The sequence below is a fragment of the Ovis aries genome, chromosome 5, assembly GCF_016772045.2.
Source record: "Ovis aries strain OAR_USU_Benz2616 breed Rambouillet chromosome 5, ARS-UI_Ramb_v3.0, whole genome shotgun sequence".
NCBI classification, from domain to species: domain Eukaryota; kingdom Metazoa; phylum Chordata; class Mammalia; order Artiodactyla; family Bovidae; genus Ovis; species Ovis aries.
Window position 1 is genome coordinate 32347344 of NC_056058.1, and position 25171 is coordinate 32372514.

Consider the following 25171-nt stretch of genomic DNA (forward strand, 5'->3'; position numbering starts at 1 on the left):
TCCTACCACCTTCTCTCACCTCTTTACTAGGGCTATCTAGACCTGACAGTAGAAACAATGCGGAGTGGCCGGTGCCTCAGTGCTTCCTTTAAGGGACCTGGGAAGGAATCTCTACAATTCCAGGAAATGTGTGTCATTGTTAGCAAAGAACAACCAGTCTTGCTTCTCTTGAATAAAGGCATAGGACTCCACCTTGCTTCATAGTGTGATGCTATTTAGAAATTAACAAGATATTGACCTTTTCTATCTTCAGTTCAGTTCAGTCGCTCAGTCATGTCCAACTTTTTGCGACCCCATGAATCGCAGCACGCCAGGCCTCCGTGTCCATCACCAACTCCCGGAGTTCACTCAGACTCATGTCCATTGAGTCAGTGATGCCATCCAGCCATCTCATCCTCTGTCGATCCACAACTGAGTATTGTTTTTGCTTTGGCTCCATCCCTTCATTCTTTCTGGAGTTATTTCTCCACTGATCTCCAGTAGCATATTGGTCTATCTTACTTGGGCCAAAAGGCACTTGGATCATTTCTTTTTCAAACTAGTACTTGCATATTTCCACTTGGATTTATAAAAACAAAACAAAACAAACAAACAAAAAAACAGTATCTAGGAACCTCCTAATAACTAGTCCATCATTCAATGGCTAATTATATTTTGAAATAATTACAGCTGTATCTGGAATAACTGAATCCTCTCAGATCACCTACCCCCAAGAAAAGACCCCAAACCATATAAATCACATAAAGTAGAGATAGCTGTAACTAGAGCTGCATGCCAGAAATACCTCTGTACATAACTTCTATTTTTACTTCTGCCCAGTTGAAGATATAGTAACTAATATCACACAGTAGTAGAGTCTTAAAAAATCTTTTGACCCAGCTTTCTCTTGTACTCTTCATTTGCCTCAAGCCTCTACTCCACTTACTCAGTACCAGCCTCCTCTTTCAGAGTGAAAAGGAAATAACTACATGGCACTGTGAAATGTGCAATAAAAATGCATGCATTGCGAGTAGAGCAGAGATGATTCACATTCCTTGGAGGAATGGAGATTTCACAGAGATTCCATCCAACCAAGTCGAAAAGGATGAACTCAAGCTGATCAGGGAGAGAGAAGGGCACTCCAGGCATCGTGGAGAGAGAAGATATGCATATAATATTTTCTACAGGCTAAAAGCACTGAAGCAAGGCTTCATACTTATGGGCTATATACCTCAAACATAGCCCACAAAAATACCTATGTGGGCACTATGCTTTAACTACAGTTTCATTGGAGTGTATTAGTAACATGCCAGATTCAAAACATGGCTGTAACTTCACCATCCTTCAAGATCATTATCTGATTGTCTACTCCTTCAACTCTTTCCAGTTCTATTTCTTTTCAGAGCTTTATCATAACATGTCCTTCAGTTCAGTTCAGTTCAGTTCAGTCGCTCAGTCATGTCCGACTCTTTGCGACCCCATGAATTGCAGCACACCAGGCCTCCCTGTCCATCATCAACTCCTGGAGTTCACTCAGACTCACGTCCACTGAGTCCCTGATGCCATCCAGCCATCTCATTCTCAGTCGTCCCCTTCTCCTCCTGCCCCCAATCTCTCCCAGCATCAGAGTCTTTTCCAATGAGTCAACTCTTCGCATGAGGTGGCCAAAGTACTGGAGTTTCAGCTTTAGCATCATTCCTTCCAAAGAAATCCCAAGGTTGATCTCCTTCAGAATAGACTGGTTGGATCTCCTTGCAGTCCAAGGGACCCTCAAGAGTCTTCTCCAACACTACAGTTCAAAAGCAGCAATTCTTTGGTGCTCAGCCTTCTTCACAGTCCAACTCTCACATCCATACATGACCACAGGAAAAACCATAGCCTTGACTAGGCGGACCTTAGTTGGCAAAGTAATGTCTCTGCTTTTGAATATACTATCTAGGTTGGTCATAACTTTTCTTCCAAGGAGAAGTGTCTTTTAATTTCATGGCTGCAGTCACCATCTGCAGTGATTTTGGAGCCCAAAAAAATAAAGTCTGACACTGTTTCTACTGTTTCCCATCTATTTCCCATGAAGTGATGGGACCAGATGCCATGATCTTCGTTTTCTGAATGTTGAGCTTTAAGCCAACTTTTTCACTCTCCTCTTTCACTTTCATCAAGAGGCTTTTTAGTTCCTCTTCACTTTCTGCCAGAAGGGTGGTGTCATCTGCATATCTGAGGTTATTGATATTTCTCCCGGCAATCTTGATTCCAGATTGTGTTTCTTGCAGTCCAGCATTTCTCATGATGTACTCTGCATAGAAGTTAAATAAGCAGGGTGACAATATACAGCCTTGACGTACTCCTTTTCCTATTTGGAACCAGTCTGTTGTTCCATGTCCAGTTCTAACTGTTGCTTCCTGACCTGCATACAGATTTCTCAAGAGGCAGGTCAGGTGGTCTGGTATTCCCATCCTTAGAGTAACAGTATGAGTATGGTAGAGAACATTTTCCTAATAGAAGTCAAGGTACAGATTGGGTAGGTTAGGACAACTGATTGATATCACACCTACTAGAAACAGAACAGTTTAACACAGCAGTCTCACAGGGGGCCCAAGGTAGAGCCTGTATCAGAAATAAAATATGGATGTGGCTTTTATCCAATGAATGGATAATTTAATATAATTATAATATAAAAACAAGGAACCCACAACGTTTTTAAAAGCAATTTTACTAGACTGAACCATAAAGGACAGGAACAGTACAAAATGTAAAGAGGTCTTTGCATGCTCAAACTTTTCTAGCTAGGAAAACAGGGTGAGAAAACTACAGTTAAAAACATGAGTCACTTTTTTAGAAAAAGAATGAATTCAGTTCAGTTCAGTCATGTCTGACTCTTTGTGACCCCATGGACTACAGCATGCCAGGCTTGCTGTCCATCACTAACTCTTGGAGCCTATTCAAAGGCATGTCCATCATGTCAGTGATGCCATCCAACCATCTCATCCTCTGTCGTCCCTTCTCCTCCCGCCCTCAATCTTTCCCAGCATCAGGATCTTTTCCAATGAGTCAGTTCTTTGCATGAGGTGGCCAAAGTATTGGATTTTCAGCTTCAGCATCAATTCTTCCCATGAATATTCAGGACTGATCTCTTTTAGGATGGATTGGGTGGATCTCCTTGCAGTCCAAGGGACCCTCAAGAGTCTTCTCCAACACCACAGTTCAAACGCATCAATTCTTCGGCGCTCAGCTTTCTTAATAGTCCAACTCTCACATCCATACATGACTACTGGAAAAACCAAAGCTTTGACTAGCCAGACCTTTCTTGGGAAAGTAATGTCTCTGCTTTTTAATATGCTGACTATGTTTGTCATAGCTTTTCTTCCAAGGAGCAAGCATCTTTGAAATTTATGGCGGCAGTCACCATCTGCAGTAATTTTGGAGCCCCCCAAAATAAAGTCTCTCACAGTTTCCATTGTTTCCCCATCTATTTGCCATGAAATGATGGGACCGGATGCCATGATCTTAGTTTTCTGAATGTTGAGCTTTAAGCCAACTTTTTACTCTTCTCTTTCACCAAGAAGCTCTTCAGTTCTTCTTTACATTCTGCCATAAGGGTGGTGTCATCTGCATTTCTGAGGTTATTGATATTTCTCCCAGCAATTTTGATTCCAGCTTGTGCTTCATCCAGCCCAGCATTTTGCATGATGTACTCTGCATAGAAGTTAAATCAGCAGGGTGATAATATACAGCCTTGATGTACTCCTTTCCCAATTTGAAATCAGTCTGTTGTTGCATGTCCCATTCTAACTGTTGCTTCTTGACCAGCAGATTTCTCAGGAGGCAGGTCAGGTCGTCTGGTATTCCCATCTCTTTCAGAATTTTCCACAGTTTATTGTGAGTCACACAGTCAAAGGTTTTGGCATAGTCAATAAAGCAGATGTTTTTCTGGAACTCTCTTGCTTTTTTGATGACGCAGAGGATGTTGGCAATTTGATCTCTGGTTTCTCTGCCTTTTCTAAATCCAGCTTGAACATCTGGAAGTTCATGGTTCACATACTGTTGAAGACTGGCTTGGAGAACTCTAAGCATTACTTTGCTAGCATGTGAGATGAGTGCAATTGTGCAATATTTGAACATTCTTTGGCATTACCTTTCTTTGGGATTGGAATGAAAACTGACCTTTTCCAGTCCTGTGGCCAATGCCAAGTTTTCCAAATTTGCTGGCATATTGCGTGCAACACTCTAAAAGCATCATTTAAGATCTGAAATAGCTCCACTGGAATTCCATCACCTCCACTAGCTTTGTTTAGAGTGATATTTTCTAACGCCCACTTGACTTCGCATTCCAGGATGTCTGGCTCCAGGTGCGTGATCACACCATTGTGGTTATCTGGGTCATGATCTTTTTTGTATAGTTCTGTGTATTCTTGCTTGCTGCTTCAAGACAGCGGAGGAATAGGATGGGGAGACCACTTTCTCCCCTACAAATTCATCAAAAGATCATTTGAATGCTGAGCAACTTCCACAAAACAACTTCTGAATACTGGCGGAGGATACCAGGCACCCAGAAAGGCACCACATTCTCTTCAAAAGGAGGTAGGAAAAAATTGAAAACACAAAAAGAGAGATGAAAGAGTTAGGGACAGAGACCTGTCCTGGGGAGGTGTCGTGAAGGAGGAGAAGTTTCTACACAGTAGGAAAACCTCTCACAGGTAGGTCTATGGGGAGTTTTGGATTCTCAGAGGGCAACATAACCGGGAGAGAAAAGACAAAACAAAACCACAGAAAACACACCTAACCGCAACTGCGGAAAATAGAACTTTCCCAAGAAAGGCTCCAACCACGAAAGGCACAGCTGGCCTGCTCACAGAACAAAGGATTGAGTGGATACCAAAGGAGAACCAGCTGGCTCCATACCAGCCCCTCCCTGCCCAGAGGCAGAGAGGCAGGCTTGCAACAGCCAGAACCAGAAGGTGAGTTCAGTTCAGTTCAGTTCAGATCAGTTCAGTTGCTCAGTTGTGTCCGACTCTTTGCAACCCCATGAATCTCAGCATGCCAGGCCTCACTGTCCATCACCAACTCCCGGAGTTCACTCAGACTCACGTCCATTGAGTCCGTGATGCCATCCAGCCATCTCATCCTCTGTCGTCCCCTTCTCCTTCTGTCCCCAATCCCTCCCAGCATCAGAGTCTTTTCCAATGAGTCAACCCTTTGCATGAGGTGGCCAAAGTACTGGAGTTTCAGCTTTAGCATCATTCCTTCCAAAGAAATCCCAGGGTTGATCTCCTTCAGAGTGGACTGGTTGGATCTCCTTGCAGTCCAAGGGACCCTCAAGAGTCTTCTCCAACACCACAGTTCAAAAGCATCAATTCTTCACCACTCAGCCTTCTTCACAGTCCAACTCTCACATCCATACATGACCACAGGGAAAACCATAGCCTTGACTAGGCAGACCTTAGTTGGCAAAGTAATGTCTCTGCTTTTGAATATACTATCTAGGTTGGTCATAACTTTTCTTCCAAGGAGTAAGCATCTTTTAATTTCATGGCTGCAGTCACCATCTGCAGTGATTTTGGGGCCCCCAAAAATAAAGTCTGACACTGTTTCCACTGTTTCCCCATCTCTTTCCCAGGAAGTGATGGGACCAGATGCCATGATCTTTGTTTTCTGAATGTTGAGCTTTAAGCCAACTTTTTCACTCTCCTCTTTCACTTTCATCAAGAGGCTTTTTAGTTCCTCTTCACTTTCTGCCAGAAGGGTGGTGTCATCTGCATATCTGAGGTTATTGACATTTCTCCCGGCAATCTTGATTCCAGATTGTGTTTCTTGCAGTCCAGCATTTCTCATGATGTACTCTGCATAGAAGTTAAATAAGCAGGGTGACAATATACAGCCTTGACGTACTCCTTTTCCTACTTGGAACCAGTCTGTTGTTCCATGTCCAGTTCTAACTGCTGCTTTCTGACCTGCATACAGATTTCTCAAGAGGCAGGTCAGGTGGTCTGGTATTCCCATCTCTTTCAGAATTTTCCAGTTTATTGTGATGCACACAGTCAAAGGCTTTGGCATAGTCAATAAAGCAGAAGTAGATGTTTTTCTGAAACTCTCTTGCTTTTTCCATGATCCAGCAGATGTTGGCAATTTGATCTCTGGTTCCTCTGCCTTTTCTAAAACCAGCTTGAACATCAGGGAGTTCACAGTTCACGTATTGCTGAAGTCTGGCTTGGAGAATTGTGAGCATTACTTTACCAGCATATGAGATGAGTGCAATTGTGCGGTAGTTTGAGCATTCTTTTGCATTGCCTTTCTTTGAGATGGGAATGAAAACTGACTTTTTCCAGTCCTGTGGCCACTGCTGAGTTTTCCAAATTTGCTGGCATATTGAGTGCAGCACTTTCACAGCATCATCTTTCAGGATTTGAAACAGCTCAACTGGAATTCCATTTCCTCCACTAGGTTTGTTCATAGTGATGCTTTCTAAGGCCCACTTGACTTCACATTCCAAGATGTCCGGCTCTAGATTAGTGATCACATCATCATGATTATCTGGGTCGTGAAGCTCTTTTTTGTACAGTTCTTCCATGTATTCTTGCCACCTCTTCTTAATATCTTCTGCTTCTGTTAGGTCCAGACCATTTCTGTCCTTTATCGAGCCCATCTTTGCGTGAAATGTTCCCTTGGTATCTCTCATTTTCTTGAAGAGATCTCTAGTCTTTCCCATTCTGTTGTTTTCCTCTATTTCTTTGCATTGATTGCTGAAGAAGGCTTTCTTATCTCTTCTTGCTATTCTTTGGAACTCTGCATTCAGATGCTTATATCTTTCCTTTTCTCCTTTGCTTTTCGCCTCTCTTCTTTTCACAGCTATTTGTAAGGCCTCCCCAGACAGCCATTTTGCTTTTTTGCATTTCTTTTCCATGGGGATGGTCTTGATCCCTGTCTCCTGTACAATGTCATGAATCTCATTCCATAGTTCATCAGGCACTCTATCTATCAGATCTAGACCCTTAAATCTATTTCTCACTTCCACTGTATAATCATAAGGGGTTTGATTTAGGTCATACCTGAATGGTCTATCGGTTTTCCCTACTTTCTTCAATTTAAGTCTGAATTTGGCAATAAGGAGTTCATGATCTGAGCCACAGTCAGCTCCTGGTCTTGTTTTTGTTGACTGTATAGAGCTTCTCCATCTTTGGCTGCAATGAATATAATCAGTCTGATTTCGGCATTGACCATCTCGTGATGTCCATGTGTAGAGTCTTCTCTTGTGTTGTTGGAAGAGGGTGTTTGCTATGACCAGTGCATTTTCTTGGCAAAGCTCTATTAGTCTTTGCCCTGCTTCATTCTGTATTCCAAGGCCAAAGTTGCCTGTTACTCCAGGTGTTTCTTGACTTCCTACTTTTGCATTCCAATCCCCTAAAATGAAAAGGACATCTTTTTTGGGTGTTAGTTCTAAAAGATCTTGTAGGTCTTCATAAAACAGTTCACCTTCAGTTTCTTCAGAGTTACTGGTTGGGTCATAGACTTGGATAACTGTGATACTGAATGGTTTGCCTTGGAGAAGAACAGAGATCATCCTGTCGTTTTTGAGATTGCATCCAAATACTGCATTTCGGACTCTTCTGTTGACCATGATGGCTACTCCATTTCTTCTGAGGGATTCCTGCCTGCAATAGTAGATGTAATGGTCATCTGAGTTTAATTCAACCATTCCAGTCCATTTTAGTTCGCTGATTCCTAGAATGTTGACGTTCACCCTTGCCATCTCTTGTTTGACCACTTCCAATTTGCCTTGATTCATGGACCTGACATTCCAGGTTCCTATGCAATATTGGTTTTTACAGCATCAGATCTTGCTTCTATCACCAGTCACATCCACAAGTGGGTACTGTTTTTGCTTTGTCTTCATCCCTTCATTCTTTCTGGAGTAATTTCTCCACTGCTCTCCAGTAGCATATTGGGCACCTACTGACCTGGGGAGTTCCTCTTTTGGTATCCTATCATTTTGCCTTTTCATACTGTTCATGGGGTTCTCAAGGCAAGAATACTGAAGTGGCTTGCCATTCCCTTCTCCAGTGGACCACATTCTGTCAGGCCTCTCCACCATAACCCACCCATCTTGGGTTGCCCTGCAGGCATGGCTTGGTTTCATTGAGTTAGACAAAGCTGTGGTCCTAGTGTGATTAGATTGACTAGTTTTCTGTGAGTATGGTTTCAGTGTGTCTGCCCTCTGATGCCCTCTTGCAACACTTACCATCTTAGTTGGGTTTCTCTTACCTTGGCATGGGGTATCTCTTCATGGCTGCTCCAACAAAGCACAGCCGCTGTTCCTTACCTTGGACAAGGGGTATCTCCTTACCGCCACCATTCCTGACCTTCAACGTGGGATGGCTCTTCTAGGCCCTCCTGTGCCTTCACAGCCACCACTCCTCAGGTTGCTTCTCCCAGCTGCTGGCCCTGGCCTCGGGCTTGGGGTGGCTCCTCAAGGTCACCACCCCTGGCCTCGGGTATGAGGTGGCTTCTCTTGGCCGCCCCTGATCTTGGACGTGGGGTGTCTCCTCCCGGCCGCCCCTGACCTCAGACGCAGGGTAGCTCTTCTCGGCCGTTCCTGCGCCGTCGCAGCCTGTCGCCCTAGGCCGCTGCCCCTGACCTAGTACGTGGGGTATCTCCTCTCGGCCGTGCTTAATGAGCTGGCCCGCAGCCGCCTGGGCCTAGTGAGCCGGCCCGCAGCCGCACTGCTACAATCTCAGTCCCAGAGAAGGCATCTTCCACCAAACTGTGAGCAGGCTCCCAGCTTCTAACCACATCACCCTGAGATCACGTATGGCTGATTTCACCAGAAGAGTCACAGCCTGAGATCAGCTCTCCAGAGGAGACATACAGCACACCTGAGATGGAAGCCAAGCAGCCAGGACCAGGGAGGTGATTAACATGCAGGGCCCACCTGGGAGTATGTGCTTGCCAAGCACCTGGTCGCCTGAGCTGCTCAACCCTGGAAAGGGCATGAAAGGCATACCCAGCTCACAGAGACTGATCCAGAACTGTTTCTGAGTGTCTCTTGAGGAGGTACGCATCAGCAGTGGCCTGCCACAGGGGCTCTGGGTGCAGACTCGGGTACGGCATAAGCCCTCTTGGAGGAGGTCGCCATTAACCCCACCATACATCCACAGAACTTACAGAGGACTGGGGAAACAGACTCTTGGAGGGCACAAACAAAACCCTGTGAGCACCAGGACCCAGGAGAAAGGAGCAGTGACCCTCACAGGTGACTGACCCAGACTTGCCCGTGAGTGTCCAGAAGTATCCAGGGGAGGCGTGGGTCGGTGGTGGCCTGCTTCAGCATCAGAGGCACTGAGGGCAGAGTGTGTGCATGGGATCTTTTGAAGGAGGTGACCATTATTTTCATTACCTCCACCATAGTTTAGCCTCAGGTCAAGCAACAGGAGGAAACACAGCCCCACCAATAAACAGAAAATTGGATTAAAGATTTACTGAACATGGCTCCGCCCATCAAAACAAGACCCAGTTTCCCCCTCGGTCAGTCTCTCCTGTCAAGAAGCTTCCACAAGCCTCTTATACTTCTCCATCAGAGGGCAGACAGAATGAAAACCACCATCACAGAAAACTAACCAAACTGATCACATGGACCACAGCCTTATCTAGCTCAATGAAACTATGAGCCATGTCTTGTAGAGCCACCCAAGACGTACAGGTCACGATGTAGAATTCTGACAAAATGTGGTTCACCGGAGAAGGGAATGGCAACCCACTTCAGTATTCTTGCCTTGAGAACCCCATAAGCAGTATAAAAAGGCAAAAAGATGAACTCCCCAGGTCGGTAGGTGCCCAATATGCAACTGGAGAAGAGTGGCGAAATAACTTCAGAAAGAATGAAGAGACAAAGCAAAAATAGCACCCAGCTGTGGATGTGACGCATGATGGAAGTAAAGTTCAATGCTGTAAAGAGCAATACTGCATAGGAACCTGGAATGTTAGGTCCATGAATCAAGGCAAATTGGAAGTGGCCAAACAGGAGATGGCAGGAGTGAACATCGACATTTTAGGAATGCGTGAACTGAAATGGACTGGAATGGGTGAATTTAACTCAGATGACCATTATATCTACTACTATGGGCAGGAATCCCTTAAAAGAAATGGAGTAGCCATCATAGTCAACAAGAGTCAAACAAGAGTCCAAAATGTGGTACTTGGATGCAATCTCAAAAATGACAGAATGATCTCTGTTCATTTCTAAGGCAAACCATTCAATATCACAGTACTCCAAGTCTATGCCCCAACCAGTAATGCTGAAGAAGCTGAAGTTGAACGTTCTATGAAGACCTACAGACCTTCTAGAACACCCAAAAAAGGTCCTTTTCATTATAGGGAACTAGAATGCAAAAATAGGAAGTCAAGATACCTGGAGTTACAGGCATATTTGGCCTTGGAGTACAGAATGAAGTAGGGCAAATGCTAAGAGTTTTCCCAAGAAAATGCACTGGTCATAGCAAACACCCTCTTCCAACAACACATGGACAGCACCAGATGGTCAGTACTGAAATCAGATTATATTCTTTGCAGCCAGAGATGGAGAAGCTCTATACAGTCAGCAAAAACAAGACCAAGAACTGACTGTGGCTCACATCATGAACTCCCTATTGCTAAATTCAGACTTAAATTGAAGAAAGGAAAACCACTAGACCAAGTAGGTATGACCTAAATCAAATCCCTTACGATTATACAGTGAAAGTGACAAACAGATTCAAGGGATTAGATCTGATAAAGTGCCTGAAGAACTATAAATGGAGGTTTGTGACATTGTACAGGAGGCAGTGATCAAGATCACCCCCAAGAAAAAGAAATGCAAAAAGGCAAAATGGTTGTCTGATGAGGTGTTACAAATAGCTGAGAAAAGAGGAGAAGCAAAAGGCAATGGAGAAAAGGAAAGATATACAAATTTGAATGCAGAATTCCAAAGAATAGCCAGGAGAGATAAGAAAGCCTTCCTCGGCAATCAATGCAAAAAAATAGAGGAAAACAATAGAATGGGAAAAGACTAGCAATCTCTTCAAGAAAATCAGAGATACCAAGGGAACATTTCATGCAAAGATGAGCACAATAAAGGACAGAAATGGTATGGACCTAACAGAAGCAGAAGATATTAAGAAGAGGTGGCAAGAATAACTTAGAGGTGGCGGGGGGTGGGGGGGGGAAAGAGCCCAAAAGGTGGAGCCAAGAGCTCTGAAGAAATACTTGCAGGGGACAGGATTACTTAAGAAATTGGTGACAGGTACCCACCTAACTTTCAGAATCCTTCTGGACCAGAGACCATCATATGAATGTTACTTCTCATCTTTTAGAATGGGAGATAGCTACTCTCTCTGTCTCACCATTGTATGTTTCACAGACAGGAGGCCCATAACTTGCCTCATTACTTCATGGGTCTTTAAACTGAGAAGTACTATACTTAAGGAAACTCATGTAAGGAGCCACATATACACCTGAACCTCATTTAGATGAGATCTTGGGGGTTCAAAAGCCTAACTCTGATGCAGTAATAGGATAAAAACACTGCGGAGTTTTTGCATATGGGAGGAATATAGATTTTAAAACTTTAAAAACACATATCCTGGGCTGATAACATTGTACTGCTTAGATTCTGTTACAAACGTCATACCTATATACCAAGCAATCAATTGTACAGGAGTTAGGATCTCAAATGAAGGAAATGGTAACCCACTCCAGTATTCTTGCCTGGAGAATTCCATGGACAGAGGAGCATGGTGGGCTACAGTCCATGGGGGTCACAAAGAGTCAGACACAACTGAGTGACACACACACACACACACACACACACACACACACACATGGGTCACAAAGAGTTAGATATGACCAAAGTGACTTAGCATGACACACGTTAAGGCATTTCCACTGTGGAAAGAAACGAGTTGTAACACCAAACTGTTTCACTCATCATATTTGCAGTGAGAGAATATTAAGAAACTTTTCTTGTTCTAAGGAGCCTTGTGAAATAATGTTATACTCCAACTTCGCATTAGCTCCCTGAATTATAGACCACAGATGTTCAGGCGACAACCAAGCAAGAAGGGAAAAAAAAGTCATGAAAAACTCCAAACATTTAGGTTTGAAAATAGCAAAAGCCATACAGATTTTTAAGACTGACAGGTACATTTAAGTCATCTATATTCAACTTTTTTCAAGTACTCTGAAGGACAACATTGTAACCTTTCTACTAAAGTAACATCAAACACCACAAATATCTTTCAACAATTCCAAGAAGAATATTCCGAAAACAGCACCACTTCACTCAACAAATCAGTCGTCAAAGTCCTATCTGGTATGAAAACACAGCTTTTCTTCACCAACACATACATGACTATTTCTGCTATTGTGTTACCAAGCAGGGTTTAAAGGCATTTAGAAAAGTATTATCTCCTTCTTCCTTCCATGTTAGAGTCTTGCTTCACATGTATTCTTTCATATATATTTCTATGTCCCTATAATGCACACTAAAACTAAAGACTAAAAAAATCTGAAACATAGGATATAACACCTTTTACTTTGAAATATTTTTCTTGCCAACTTTTTTCAGATGAACTGATACAATTCTAACAATTTTTTGAAAAAAGAGAATATTCTGTTGTATGGATTACCAAAATTTATGCCACAATTTACCCATGAATTAACATTGAGATTTGTCTCAATAAACATCTGTATACATATATTTTTATGCATAGGTATTTTTATTGTAAAGGATAATTTCCCAAAAGATTGCTCAGTGAAAGTATGTTTTTCAGTCTTATATATGTATCTACATGACTTTGTAACAGTTTAGTTCTGCCAGCAATGTTTCACTGTGCTCACTTCCTTGCATCTTCACCAAACTGAAGCCACTGTTTTGACTTTATTCTAATTTGATGGATGAACAGTGGTATCACATTGTTGTTGTTGTTTTTTAACATTCTTTGCACTCTTGGTGAGGATGAACATATTTGTGCTTGGTGTGGTTATTTTCCCATTATTATCATTTTAAAATTCTCTTTGTATTAGGAGCATTAAAATTTCCCTATATACTATACATATATTTCTTGTCTACCTGTTCTTTGGATTGTAGTGTCTTGCAATATAACATTTAAACTTTTTGTTTAGTAAAATATATCCTTCTGGGTTGTCAACACTGTTATGAAAAGATCATCGCCACTTCAATGTTGTATAAGGATTTTCTTTAAGTTCTGATCGTTGAGACCAGTTGGAGAAATTCTGCAGTGGTTTTATAAAAAAAAAAATTTAAGGAGAAATGAATGAATTGGGGCAAGACAAAGAGAGCCAGAAAGGATGATAGAATTGACTGTCCCATGATTCTACATTAAAAAAAAGACAAACACAACGCTACATTTTAGAAAATGAGGCTCACAGTGTGGTTAATTCTTCTACCCTTACAAAGCCTCATTCTCAGAAAGCACACAATTTAAAAAATGTAATTTGTATCCACTCCATTAGTGTGGATAAAATTTTACATATATGTACATCATTTTTTACTTAAGCATACATTCCAACTACCTTTACCATTTTATTCTCACCTGTTTTGCATAATGCTTACTCATAAAGTTAAAAAGACTATAGAAAAGGAACAACAGGGAATCTGGGAAAATTATGTAATTCTTCCTACATTAACCAAATACAAATACAGAAATTCTCCTATTTAAAATGTCACATATACTTAAATCAACTAAAGTGGCATAACTATTAAAACAATAGCATGCTTAAAAAAAAAGTCACTGCATGATTGTTTATTTAAAATATTATGACTCTGGATGTAAATACATATGGGCTTACATAATTTATTATTCATATAAACCCTTAATTAAAATGCTTAATTCTTCATCCACCATGTCTTTTTCCTAATAAGCATAATAATAAATTTTCTATCTCACTGAAAGTGTTTAAATTTAAAGCCTTTTGAATCTTGATTCATGAAGAAATTACTGAATAATTTAAGATTAACTACATCAAACAATAGTATCATTTGCAATGCTGTCACAGATTTCTCCATGGCAAATAGTCACATATCGTATTGCACAATTTATAGGTACAGGTTATTATGTGCACATAAACTCTCTACACAATAACAGTGTCTTCATCGCAACTTGCTTAACACATTTAAAAGTATGAATTTACAAAATCTTTTAACAATATACTTTTAAAAGTATCCTGAGGATATTACAAAATTCATTTTACCAGCCCTTCATTTCTTTGCTTCATTTGACTCTTTAATTTCCAAGATAATAGTTGTCCATATTTTGTTACATAAAAATGTTCTATTAATGTTCCTATTAACAAAATATATTTAAGCTAAGTAGTATATAGTTGTTACTTAAACACTTAGTCCCATTTGCCTCCAGTCTCCTTGGTTAAAATTAAGTATTACCAAGTTTTCTATAATTCTGAATCAGAAAAGGTATAGCACAAAACAGACAGAAATAGGGTTAGCACATTTAAGTTAAAAGCATTGTGCATTTTTAATATTTTGGTCATACTTTTATAATAAAATAATATATTTTGGCAAAAAAATAATAAAATATAAGGTTTAGTTTATTATCTATTAATGGTAGATCTGGCAGGTATTTTACATTTGTAAATACTATCTATGTAATTTGACTTTTCACATTTGTTTCTAAAAACACTGCTGTAAGTTTTTCAGAACTTTGAGACTAAAAGCACCTAAAAATAAGAAGTAAAATAAAATTTAAGTAAAATGTATGGTGCCCAAAAATCCTTTGACAAATTTATAAGCTTAAGTGTCTCATATATGCCACCACAGAAACATTATTGCCTGCTATGTCTAATCTAACTCAATGCAATCTTAATAATCTTGGAAGTTTTCCTGAAATTTATTTGAAGATTGTGAGAATTCAAAATTTAAAAAAAAAAGGTAAAAAAAAACAAAACAGCTGCAAAAAAGTTGTTATTCTGGTGGCGGTGCTGTTATGGCACAAAAACAAATGAAAAGACTTGCAGTTTTCTCTTATACACATACACACACACAGTTCACATAAGATGTGTAAGATATATTATATACATACACACACCACACACATACAACTTGGGCTCCAGAGGGAAAATAGATGAAAACTTTACGTAAGGAGCCATTTGACTCATTTATCACTAAAGTCCCAATGACAGTGTTAATGGAGATATTATTTTTTGACTCTTGCCCAAATATCATTCTATCATTAATTAACAGAGGAGTCTGAGATGTGAAAGTCTGAAAAAGGAAGTGAGAATGTGGTGAATTAAGTGATGACTGAGGTGTAACTGCCTTTATAGGTTGCACCTGTAAAGGTGCAAAAAAAAGGGGTATTTTTACTGTGAAACAAATTCATGCAGAGATGTCTGCAGAAGAACTTATCAACAAAACAAAATTCGTTTAACACTATGATATACTCACTATAACATACTATAAATACGTATTATTACAGCATTACTTACACATTTTACTTTAGGCAATGTAGTCTAATTCTGAATGACCTTGTTAATTTTTAAGGCATCAGTGCATCAAGGGCAAAGCTCCATAAAATAAATAAGAAAACAAGAAAAGCATTAGCTTATTTGTGGTATAGAGAATGATCACCGTACATTTTATGTGTTGGCCACTTCAAGGAATAGGTAATAAATTATATATCTTATTGTTAAAAATGTTACAGCATAAATTTCACATCATTTTTCAACACTTCATTTAATGGGCTAAACTGATCCGGCAGTATTCTCATTTTCATTGTTCCATCAGCTCCACATGAAAAAATGTGATTTGCAGGCCCCGTCTCAATTTGCATCACTCCGGTTCCAATATTTCTGAAAATGGATTGCCGAGCATGTTCATTGATAAAGGTGTGAAGAAGACTAAAGGTAGAGAGACTCCAAATCTGAAATTATATCAAGGACAAAATAAAAATAGGGATTGACAAATACCTTAAAAATCCAAGCCAAAAAAAAAAAAAAAAAAAATCCAAGCAAAAGATTTAGGCCTGTGTTTGTGTACAAATAAGGAATTTCTAAAACAAAAATGGAGAAAAATCTGTGTAGGCCTACAGTTACAACATTTTGATTCTTGTATATAGTGTTGCAATTTTCTAAATCTCATTGATATTATTACATTCTTCAAAAGTTAATCCAGTAAAACAGGTTAAGTATTTTAAACCCTTCATTAGAAATGAGAAAACTTAGATACAAGAAGGTTAGGTATGCAATGCAACAGAAACTTGTAATATTGTAGGAACTACAATGAAGATTTTCTCTCTCAGCAAAGATTCTGCTGTGTACCTATATAAATAGGGTAATTTTTTCTCCATAATGCACAGTATCCACCAGGGAATCAGAACCACTGGAAAGAGGAAAGTGCCAAACACCCAGAGGCCTTCAGATCAGGCAAAACTATATTCCAGTGGCAAGATAAACTATTACAATTTTCTGATGTTTTGACATCTCATTTAAAAAAAAATTTCTTTCTTTTCCCAGAGAAATTCATTAATTCACACTACTCTAGACATGAGTGTTAAAATTGTAACTCCTGAATACAACCTGGTATATTATGAAATCTTTTAACTTGATTAAATAATCAAACTCAGAATGAAAATACATACTAAAGAACTAATCTAACATCTAGCACAACTTATTCTAAACTGAGGAAAGTTCAAATAAGAAACTAGCTTCAAACAAACGAAAAAGAATTTTGTATGAAAACTGGTATATATATTTGATTTTAAGAAACACCTTTTTGAAATTCTAGTTAATTTTTTTCTGGCTGAGAATTATGAAAACAGTATGGAAGTCCTAACAAAGTAAAGTAGTCCAACTTATTTGTACTAAGTAGTCTCACTAGCATTTAAATTAATGGATTCTAAGAAACTAGACTCCCCCAGTGAGTTACTGACCATTAGAATAATCTGTTGACTAGTCTTACCCCTACAGATCCTTTAAAGTGCAGACAGGGAACCCTTCATCAGAACCACTACATCTGTGTTATAAAAGTGCACACTTCTGAGCCTTGGACTTACCAACTTGTTATGGGGGTACAATCTAGCAACCGTATTTCTAGAGTGGGATTCACTTTTAACAAGGTGCTTATTTTTAACAAGCTGCTTAACATTCAAACTTCTAAGTTCGAAACAGTGGAGTTTCAGAAAGACTGTTATAAGCAGAGCTTATCCAGGTATATCAGCATTCTTGAATCAGTCACTAAGTGGTTGGATGCTGATACTATGAATGACAAAATGGGGAGAAATCTGGGATAAGGGAAAATGTTAGTATATTTTGCAGCACCTGAAACCGTATTCAGTAACTCTGAACATGGAGTCAAGACTAACGTCTGAAATATGTTCATATCCATATCCACAGAAAATCCAGTTCGTTTGCATCCATTAGTTAAGCACATTTGAAAACAACAGGCAAATGGGCAATTTTCAAGTTAAATATTATTTTATTTTATTCACTAAAAGATTAAATAGCAATTAATCTTGTGGACTACAAAGAAGTCAATATTTCTATCATTTAAAGAAACAAGTGTCTTCAATATGATTAAAGAACCAAGGTTTCCAAAATTTTCCTTTCACATTGCAGATATTGTGGCATTACTATAATTACCTTTATGTTGCCTTCGGCAGATCCTGTAACAAAGTACTCTTCAGTAGGATCAATAGCGATGGCTTTAACAGGAGAATCATGGCTCTGGAAGAGTTGCCTCTGTTGTCGTTGCCGAAGGTCAAATACACATGTATAACCTTTTCTGCCACCTGATATTAGTAGCTGATGTTTTGGAGCATATGCCAAAACAGTGGCTCCACTATCATGACATGCAAAAGCTGAAAATTAAATAAAAATAAAAACTATATAACAGCATAAGAAACATACTCCTGGCTTTTGGCCAAGGTGGAATACTAGACTCGATTTACTCTCCTGCCTAAATCAATGAAAATATCAAGTGATACATAAGAAACAATGGAATGAGACACTGGAAACTAAGCACTGAAAAAGAATGATCTCTGAGAAATGAGAAATGAACTAGGTGAGCCACACAACTGACTCAGCTTACTGCTTAGGATTTTCCGGCCATAGCATAAGAAAGGGGAATCCAGGTTGATTTGTGTTCCTGTTTTTACCAGCCAGAGTAGGGAAAAAAATCTTTTAATTCAGAAGGCACTATACAGAGTACTGAGAAGGGTACTGACTCAATGGGGTGTGTGTGTACACATGTGCGTGCAAAATTTGCCCTGTACCAAACGTGGCTTTGATTCTGTTCAACACGATTCCCATCTCCACCCTCAACAAATCTGTTTCCAAGTAACTCAGTCCTGGAGAAAAACCTCAAAAAATATTTAAACAATACAAAAATAATACCTAAAATATATAAAATTTACACTATATCTAATAAAAAATGACCAGGCATGCAAAGAAGCACACATAAAGACAAGAAAATCCATCAACTGAAACTAACCCAGAAACGACACAGATGACAAAAATGCTAAATAAGGAAACCAATGTAAGTGTATTCCCAAAATCCTGGATTTTGTCTGGATTTAAATGTATACCTTAGGCGAATTATTTAACCTAAGTCTCAGTTTCATCATTTGTAAAAGAGACGATAACATCATCTGCCTAACAGTTATGTATGAGGATCAAACTAGGGAATATATTCAAAGCATATACATTACCTGGCAAATACTAAGTACTCAACAAAATGTTATTAGTATTGTAAGAATCTAGATAAAACTAATCATAAGGTTTTTTTTTTTTAACTTTTCCAGCACTTTGAGATATAAACTTGCATAGAGTAAAATGGACAAATTCTAAGTGTACACCGTTCATGAGTTCTGACAAATGGATACCTTTGTGTAAGCATTATTCAGATCAAAACAAAGAATGCGTTCATCATTCCAAAAAGCACCCTCAGGCTTTTCCTTTGCCCTCAAAAGCAATCACAATTCTGATTTCTATCCAATTAGTTTCGCCAGTTCTTGAACTTCATATAAATGGAGTTTTGTTCCTGCTTCTTTTCCTTTCGACATGCACTTTAGGTGTTAACCTATGTTGTTCCATCTATCAGTGGGACATGCATTTTAGTTCTGAACAGTATTCTATTACATAAATATACCATGTTATCCTGTTGGACATTTGTGTTATTTCCAGTTTTTGGCTATTATAAACAAAGCTGCTAATAACATTCCTATACCAGTTTAATTGTGGACGTGTGTTTTCATTTTTTGTGTCAAAATATATACTGCTAGGTCATGTTAGGTGCATGTGTAATTTTATTAAGAAATTGCTGAACAGTTTTCCAAAGAAGTTGTACTATTTCATACTCCTATCAGCAAATCATGAAGGTTCCAGTTTTTCCATACCCTCATCAACACTTGGTGTTCTAGAATCTTTAATTCTGGCTATTCCAGTGTATAGGATAGTATGATAAATTATGGTGCATTTAGCGTGCCCTTCCCTGACGACTACAGATACTGAGCATCTTTTATATGGCTATTTGCTCTTCAGATAGTGAACAAAAGGATAACTTTAAAAGTCTGGAATATATCATTTCTTTACTGGATTGTGTTTTTGTTTTATCTAAATCTCATCAACAAACCCAAGGTCACCTAGATTTTCTCCTGTATTTCCTTCTAGAAGTCTTACAGTTTTGTTTTTACATGCAGATCTATGATTCATTTTCAGCAAATTTTTGTGAAAGGGGTAAGATTTGTACCTATATTCATTATTCCACACAAAAGGACCCAAATGTTATAGCACTCTTTGTTGAAAAGACTATGTGCTTCCATTAAATTACCTTTATGGCATTATTAATGATGAGTCTACCAACTATGTGCAGGTCTATTTCTATGCTTCTTAATGTGTCTATTCTTAAGCCAATACCACAGTGGCTTGATTATTATAGCTTTACAGTGATTCCTGAAATCAGGCAATATGAATACTCCAGGTTTCCCGCCCCTCTACATAAACTTTAGAACCAGTTTGTTGACACGTACAAAACAGACTGCTGGGGGTTTAATTAGAATTGCACTGAATCTATAAAGTTGGGAGGAAGTAACATCTTAACAATACCAAGTTTTACAGTTTGTGAACACAAACTATCTCTCCATTTATTTAGGTCTTTTATCTTTTTTACCTTTTTTGGTAGCTTTTCCCAACAGATGCTATACAGATTTATGCTTCAGAATTACATTATTTTGGGTGCTATTTTAAACGGTGATTTTTTTTTTTTAAATTTCAACTTCCAAATGTTCATTTGTTGGTGTAAAGGAAAGCAACTGATTTTAGTATACTGATCTGGAATCAAAGCTTTGACTTTGCTATATCTGTACATTAGTTCCAGCAGTTTGGTTTTTTTTTCCCCCTGTACTCTATGGAGTTTTCTACAACATCATATAATATGTGAATAAACACAGTTTTATTTCATCCCTTCCAATAAGTATATCTTTAATTTCTTTTTTTTGTCTTATTGCTTTAGTTGTAACTTCAAGTATGAAGTTGAGTAACAGTGGCATGAGAGGATATAATACTATAACTGATATTCACAATGAACAATTTTTATATTATCTATGTTCCACTGTCCTTCATTAAAATACAGTGAAGAGTTAATTACACATATTAAACTTTTCTGCTTTCATACTTTGCTACCATGAGCAAAATAAATCTCACAAACTATTAAACATGTCATTTAAAAAAATCCATTTAAAAATCACTTTTATAAAATGCTTTCAAAACTTACCATGGACTAAACTATTGGCAGGTGCTACAAGAGTGTCCCACAAACATATGTTTCTGAAAAAAAGAAAGATTACTTCTTAAGTGACATAAAAAGTTGAAACAGAATAAAAATGTTTCACATTATATAATGATAAAGGGATCAATACAAAAGGAATATTATACATGTTAACATATACACACCCAGTACAGAAGCACCTATATAAAGTAAACAATAATAAAGAATACATAGGGAAGAAATTGATAATAATACAGTAACAGTATGGGATTTTAACACCCCACTGACATCAATGAACAAATAATCCAGAGAGAAAGTCTATAAGGCAATAGTGGTATTAAATGACAATGGATCAGTTGAGCTTAAATGGTATGTATAGAATATTATATTCTAAAACAGCAGAATGCACATCCTTTTCAGGCACACATGGAATGTTCTCTAGAATACGCCACATACTAGGTCACAAAACAAGTGCCAACAAATTTAAGAAAATAGAAATTGTATCGAGCATATTTTTTTCCCTAATCACAAAGGTACGAAGCTACAAATAAACTACAGAGAGAAAAACAGGAAAAACAAACAAACATGCAGACCAAACAACATGCTACTAAAAATGCAATGGGTCAATAACGAAATCAAAGGGTTTAAGTCAGAAAAGACCTTAAGACAAATGAAAATAGAAACACAATTTCCCAAAATCTATGGAATGCAGAAAGCAATTCTAAGAGGGAAGTTCACAGCAATACAGGCATTCTCAAATAAACAACCCAAGCTACCATTCACTTTTTCTTTTAGAAAAAGAAGAACAAACAAAGCCCAAAGTCAGTAGAAGGAAGGAACTTTAACCAAGATTAGAGAGGAAATAAAACAGAGATTAAAAAAAAAAATCCAATAGAAACAATCAATGAAAACAAGGGCTGATTTTCTGAAAAGAAAACAAAATCAACAAACTTATTCAGGTTCATCAAGAAGATGACAGAGGACCCAAATAAACAATACAAGAAATGAAAGAGGAGAAATAACAACTGATATCACAGAGATACAAAGAATCATAATACTAAGAACAGTTATATGCCCACAGACTGGACAACCTAGAAGAAATGGACCAGTTTCTAGAAATATACAGCTTGCCAAGAATGAATCAAGAAGAAACAGAAAATTTAAACAGACTGATCACTAGAAATGAAAATCAATCTGGAAGGGGAAACAAAACAAAAGCAACTGCCAGGTAACTGAGTGTCCAGGACCAGACATGGGAATTCTACTAAATATATGAAGAACTAATACTTATCCTTCTTAAACTATTCCAAAAAACTGAAGAGGAGGGAACACTCCAAAACTGATTCTACAAGGCCATCATTACCTCGATTATCTTGATACCAAAACCAGACAAAGACCCTATAAAAAAAGAAAATTACAGGCCAATATCTTTGATAACTACAGATATAAAAATCCTCAACAAAATATCTTAACAAACCAAATACATAAAAAAGATCATACACCATGATCAAGCTGAATTAATTCTAAGGTCACAAGGATGGTTAGACATTTGCAAATCAAAAAATATAATATATCACATAAACAAAAAGAAAGATAAATATAAGATGATCATCTCAAAAGACACAGAAACTCTCTATTGAGTTTTCCATTCATGATAAAACTGTGTGTAAAGAGGAAACAGTTCTTAACATAATTAAAGGCCACTTAAGACAAATCCACAATCAACATCATACTCAACAGTGAAAAGCTGGAAGCCTGCCACTAAATTCAGAAACATGACAAGGATGTTCACTCTCTCCAATTTTATTTAACATGTTACTAGAAATCCTAGCTATAGCAAACAAGAAAAAGAAATAAAAGGTATCCAAACTGGAAGGGAAAAGGGAAAACTGTCACTATTTGCAGATGATATAGAAAACCCTAAAATCTTTACCCCTCCAAATTTAGAACTAATAAATAAATTCAGCAAAGTTGCAGGATATAAGATTATATACAAAAAATGTGCTATACTTTTATATACTACTAATGAAATATCAGAAGAAGGTAAAACACAACCCTACTTAAGATCACATCAATAGGAATAAATATTTAGGAATAAACATAACCAAGGAGGTGAAAGACCTATACTCTGAAAACTATACACCACTGATGAAGGAAACTGAAGATGCTACAAAGAAATGGTAAGATAGCCTGTGCTTTTGAATTGGAAGAATTAATATTGTTAAAATGACCACTAAAACGACTACTCAAACCAATCTACAGATTTAATGCAATCCCTATCAAAATACTCATGACATTTTCCACAGAACTAGAACAAAATAACTACAAAAGACCCTGAGTTGTCAAAGTAATTTTTAGATATTAGACTAGAGCTGGAGGAATCATACACCCTGACTTCAGACTATATTACAAAGCTACAGTCATCAAAACAGTGTGATACTGAGTTCCCAACTCACTGTTACAAGCCACTGTTGACCTACACTTCACAGGAGACCCTCCAACGCTAGCAGGATCCCCACCCTTTGGTCCACTAGCATGTATAATTAAATTCACATAATTTAAATCCCTCTACTGAAAGAGGCATCCAGATATAGAAGACTCATCCAGTAGTCAAAGACCTCAGGGAATATGGAGAGTGGCTTGGAAATCACTTGCTCTGTAGGAAAGCCAGCTGCTATGTCATAATGTCACTCAAGCAGCCCTTTAGAGAGACTCAAGTTGCGAGAAACTGAGGTCTCCTGACAAGGCTTGCGAATAGCCCCGTGAATAAGCCATCTTGGAAGAAGATTTGCCAGCTCCAGTCAAGTTTTCAGATCATTACAGCCCCACTGACATCTTCACTGCAGCTTTAAGGAAAAGTCACTCAGCTAAGCCATTCTCAAATTCCTGTTCCATAGAGACTGTGAAATAATAAAATTGTGTTTGCAAACATCTTTTCCCATTATGTGGCTTGTCTTTTCCTTCATGTTAAGATGTGCCTTTTCTTTTTTAAATAAACTGAAGTTCTTAATGTAAAAAACAAAAATAAAAAATAAACCAGTGTGGTACTAACACAAAAACTGACACATAGGTCAATGGAACAGAATAGAGACCCCAGAAATAAACCCAAGACTTATGGTCAATTAATCTACGACAGAGAAGTCAAGAATATACAATGGAGGAAAGACAGTCTTTTCAACAAGTGGTGGCGGAAAAACTGGACAGCAACATGTAAAATAATGAGACTGGAACATTCCTCTTTACCATATACAAAAACAAACTCAAGATCGTTTAAAGTCCTAAATGGAAGAACGGAAAATCATAAAACTTCTAGAAGAGAACACTGGCAGTACACTCTTTTACATAAACCATAGCTATATTTTCTTGGATCAGTCTCCTTAGGCAAAAAAGAAATAAACCAATGGGATCTAATTAAACATAAAGCTTTTACAGAGCAAAGGAAATCATCAACAAAATGAAAAGATAATCTACTGAATGGGAGAAAAAGCAAATGATGTAACTGACAAGGAGTTAACACCTAAAACAGACACACAGTTCATATAGCTCAATATTAAAAAAAAAAAAAAGTGGAACAGGACTTCCCTGGTGGCTGAGTATCTAAGATTCTGCGCTCCCAATGTAGGGGGCTCAAGTTCAATCTCTGGTTGAGAATTGAGATCCTGCATGCAGCACAGTACAGCCAACAAACAAACAAAACCAAAACACAAAGCCACCAAAACAAACAAAAAAAACCCAACATCAATCGCAGCCGGGTATCTTAACTGGTTTCTGATTCAACCTGTTAAAAAAAAAAAAAAATGGACAGAGTAGATAGATAATCAATAGATAATTTCCCAAAGAAGACATATAGATGCCTAAGAGGCATATGAAAAGATGCTCAATATCACTAGTGCAGATCAAAACAACAATGAGCAATCACCTCACACCTGTTAGAGGGGCTATCAAAAAGTCTTCAATAAAAAAAATTTAGAGAGGGGATTCCTTGGTGGTCTAGTGGTTAGGAATCTGCCCACCAATGCAGAGGACTTACGTTTGACTCCTGGTCCAGAAGGATCCCACATGCTCTGGGCCAACTAAGCCTGTGTGCCACAACTACTTACCCCACACACCTAGAGACCATTTCTGCCACAAAGGAAACCACAGCAAAAAGAAGCTCACGCACTGCAGCTAGGGAGCAGACCCTGCCCACTGCAACTAGAGAAAGCCTGTGCACAGTAACAAAGACCCAGCATAGTCCAAAAGTACATAAATCTAAAAACAATTAGTTGGAGGATGAGGAGGAAAGGGAACCCTTGTACTCTGTTGGTGAAAATGTACATTGGTACATCCACTATGGAAAACAGTATGGAGGTTCCTCAAAAAATTAAAAACAGAACTACCATATGATCTACCAATTTCACTCATGGATATATATCTTGAAAAAATGAA

General features: G+C 38.3%; 1 protein-coding gene across 10 annotated transcripts in view; it reads right to left on the minus strand.

Annotated features, from left to right (window-relative positions):
* Positions 1-12703: 12703 nt before the first annotated feature.
* The window catches only part of DMXL1 (Dmx like 1), a 132642-nt gene continuing 120174 nt past the window's right edge, over positions 12704-25171 (minus strand). For 6 of the 10 annotated variants that reach the window (XM_060416352.1, XM_042250330.1, XM_042250328.1 and 3 more), the window contains 3 exons: positions 20750-20802; positions 17620-17837; positions 13755-15902 (listed from right to left, as the gene is read on the minus strand). In XM_060416352.1, the coding sequence (XP_060272335.1) occupies positions 15678-15902; positions 17620-17837; positions 20750-20802 (496 nt within the window). In that variant the 3' untranslated portion in view covers positions 13755-15677. Of the gene's footprint in view, positions 15903-17619; positions 17838-20749; positions 20803-25171 lie in introns of all 10 variants that reach the window. The other 4 variants (XM_004008689.6, XM_004008690.6, XM_042250329.2 and 1 more) reach the window with 1 other exon arrangement.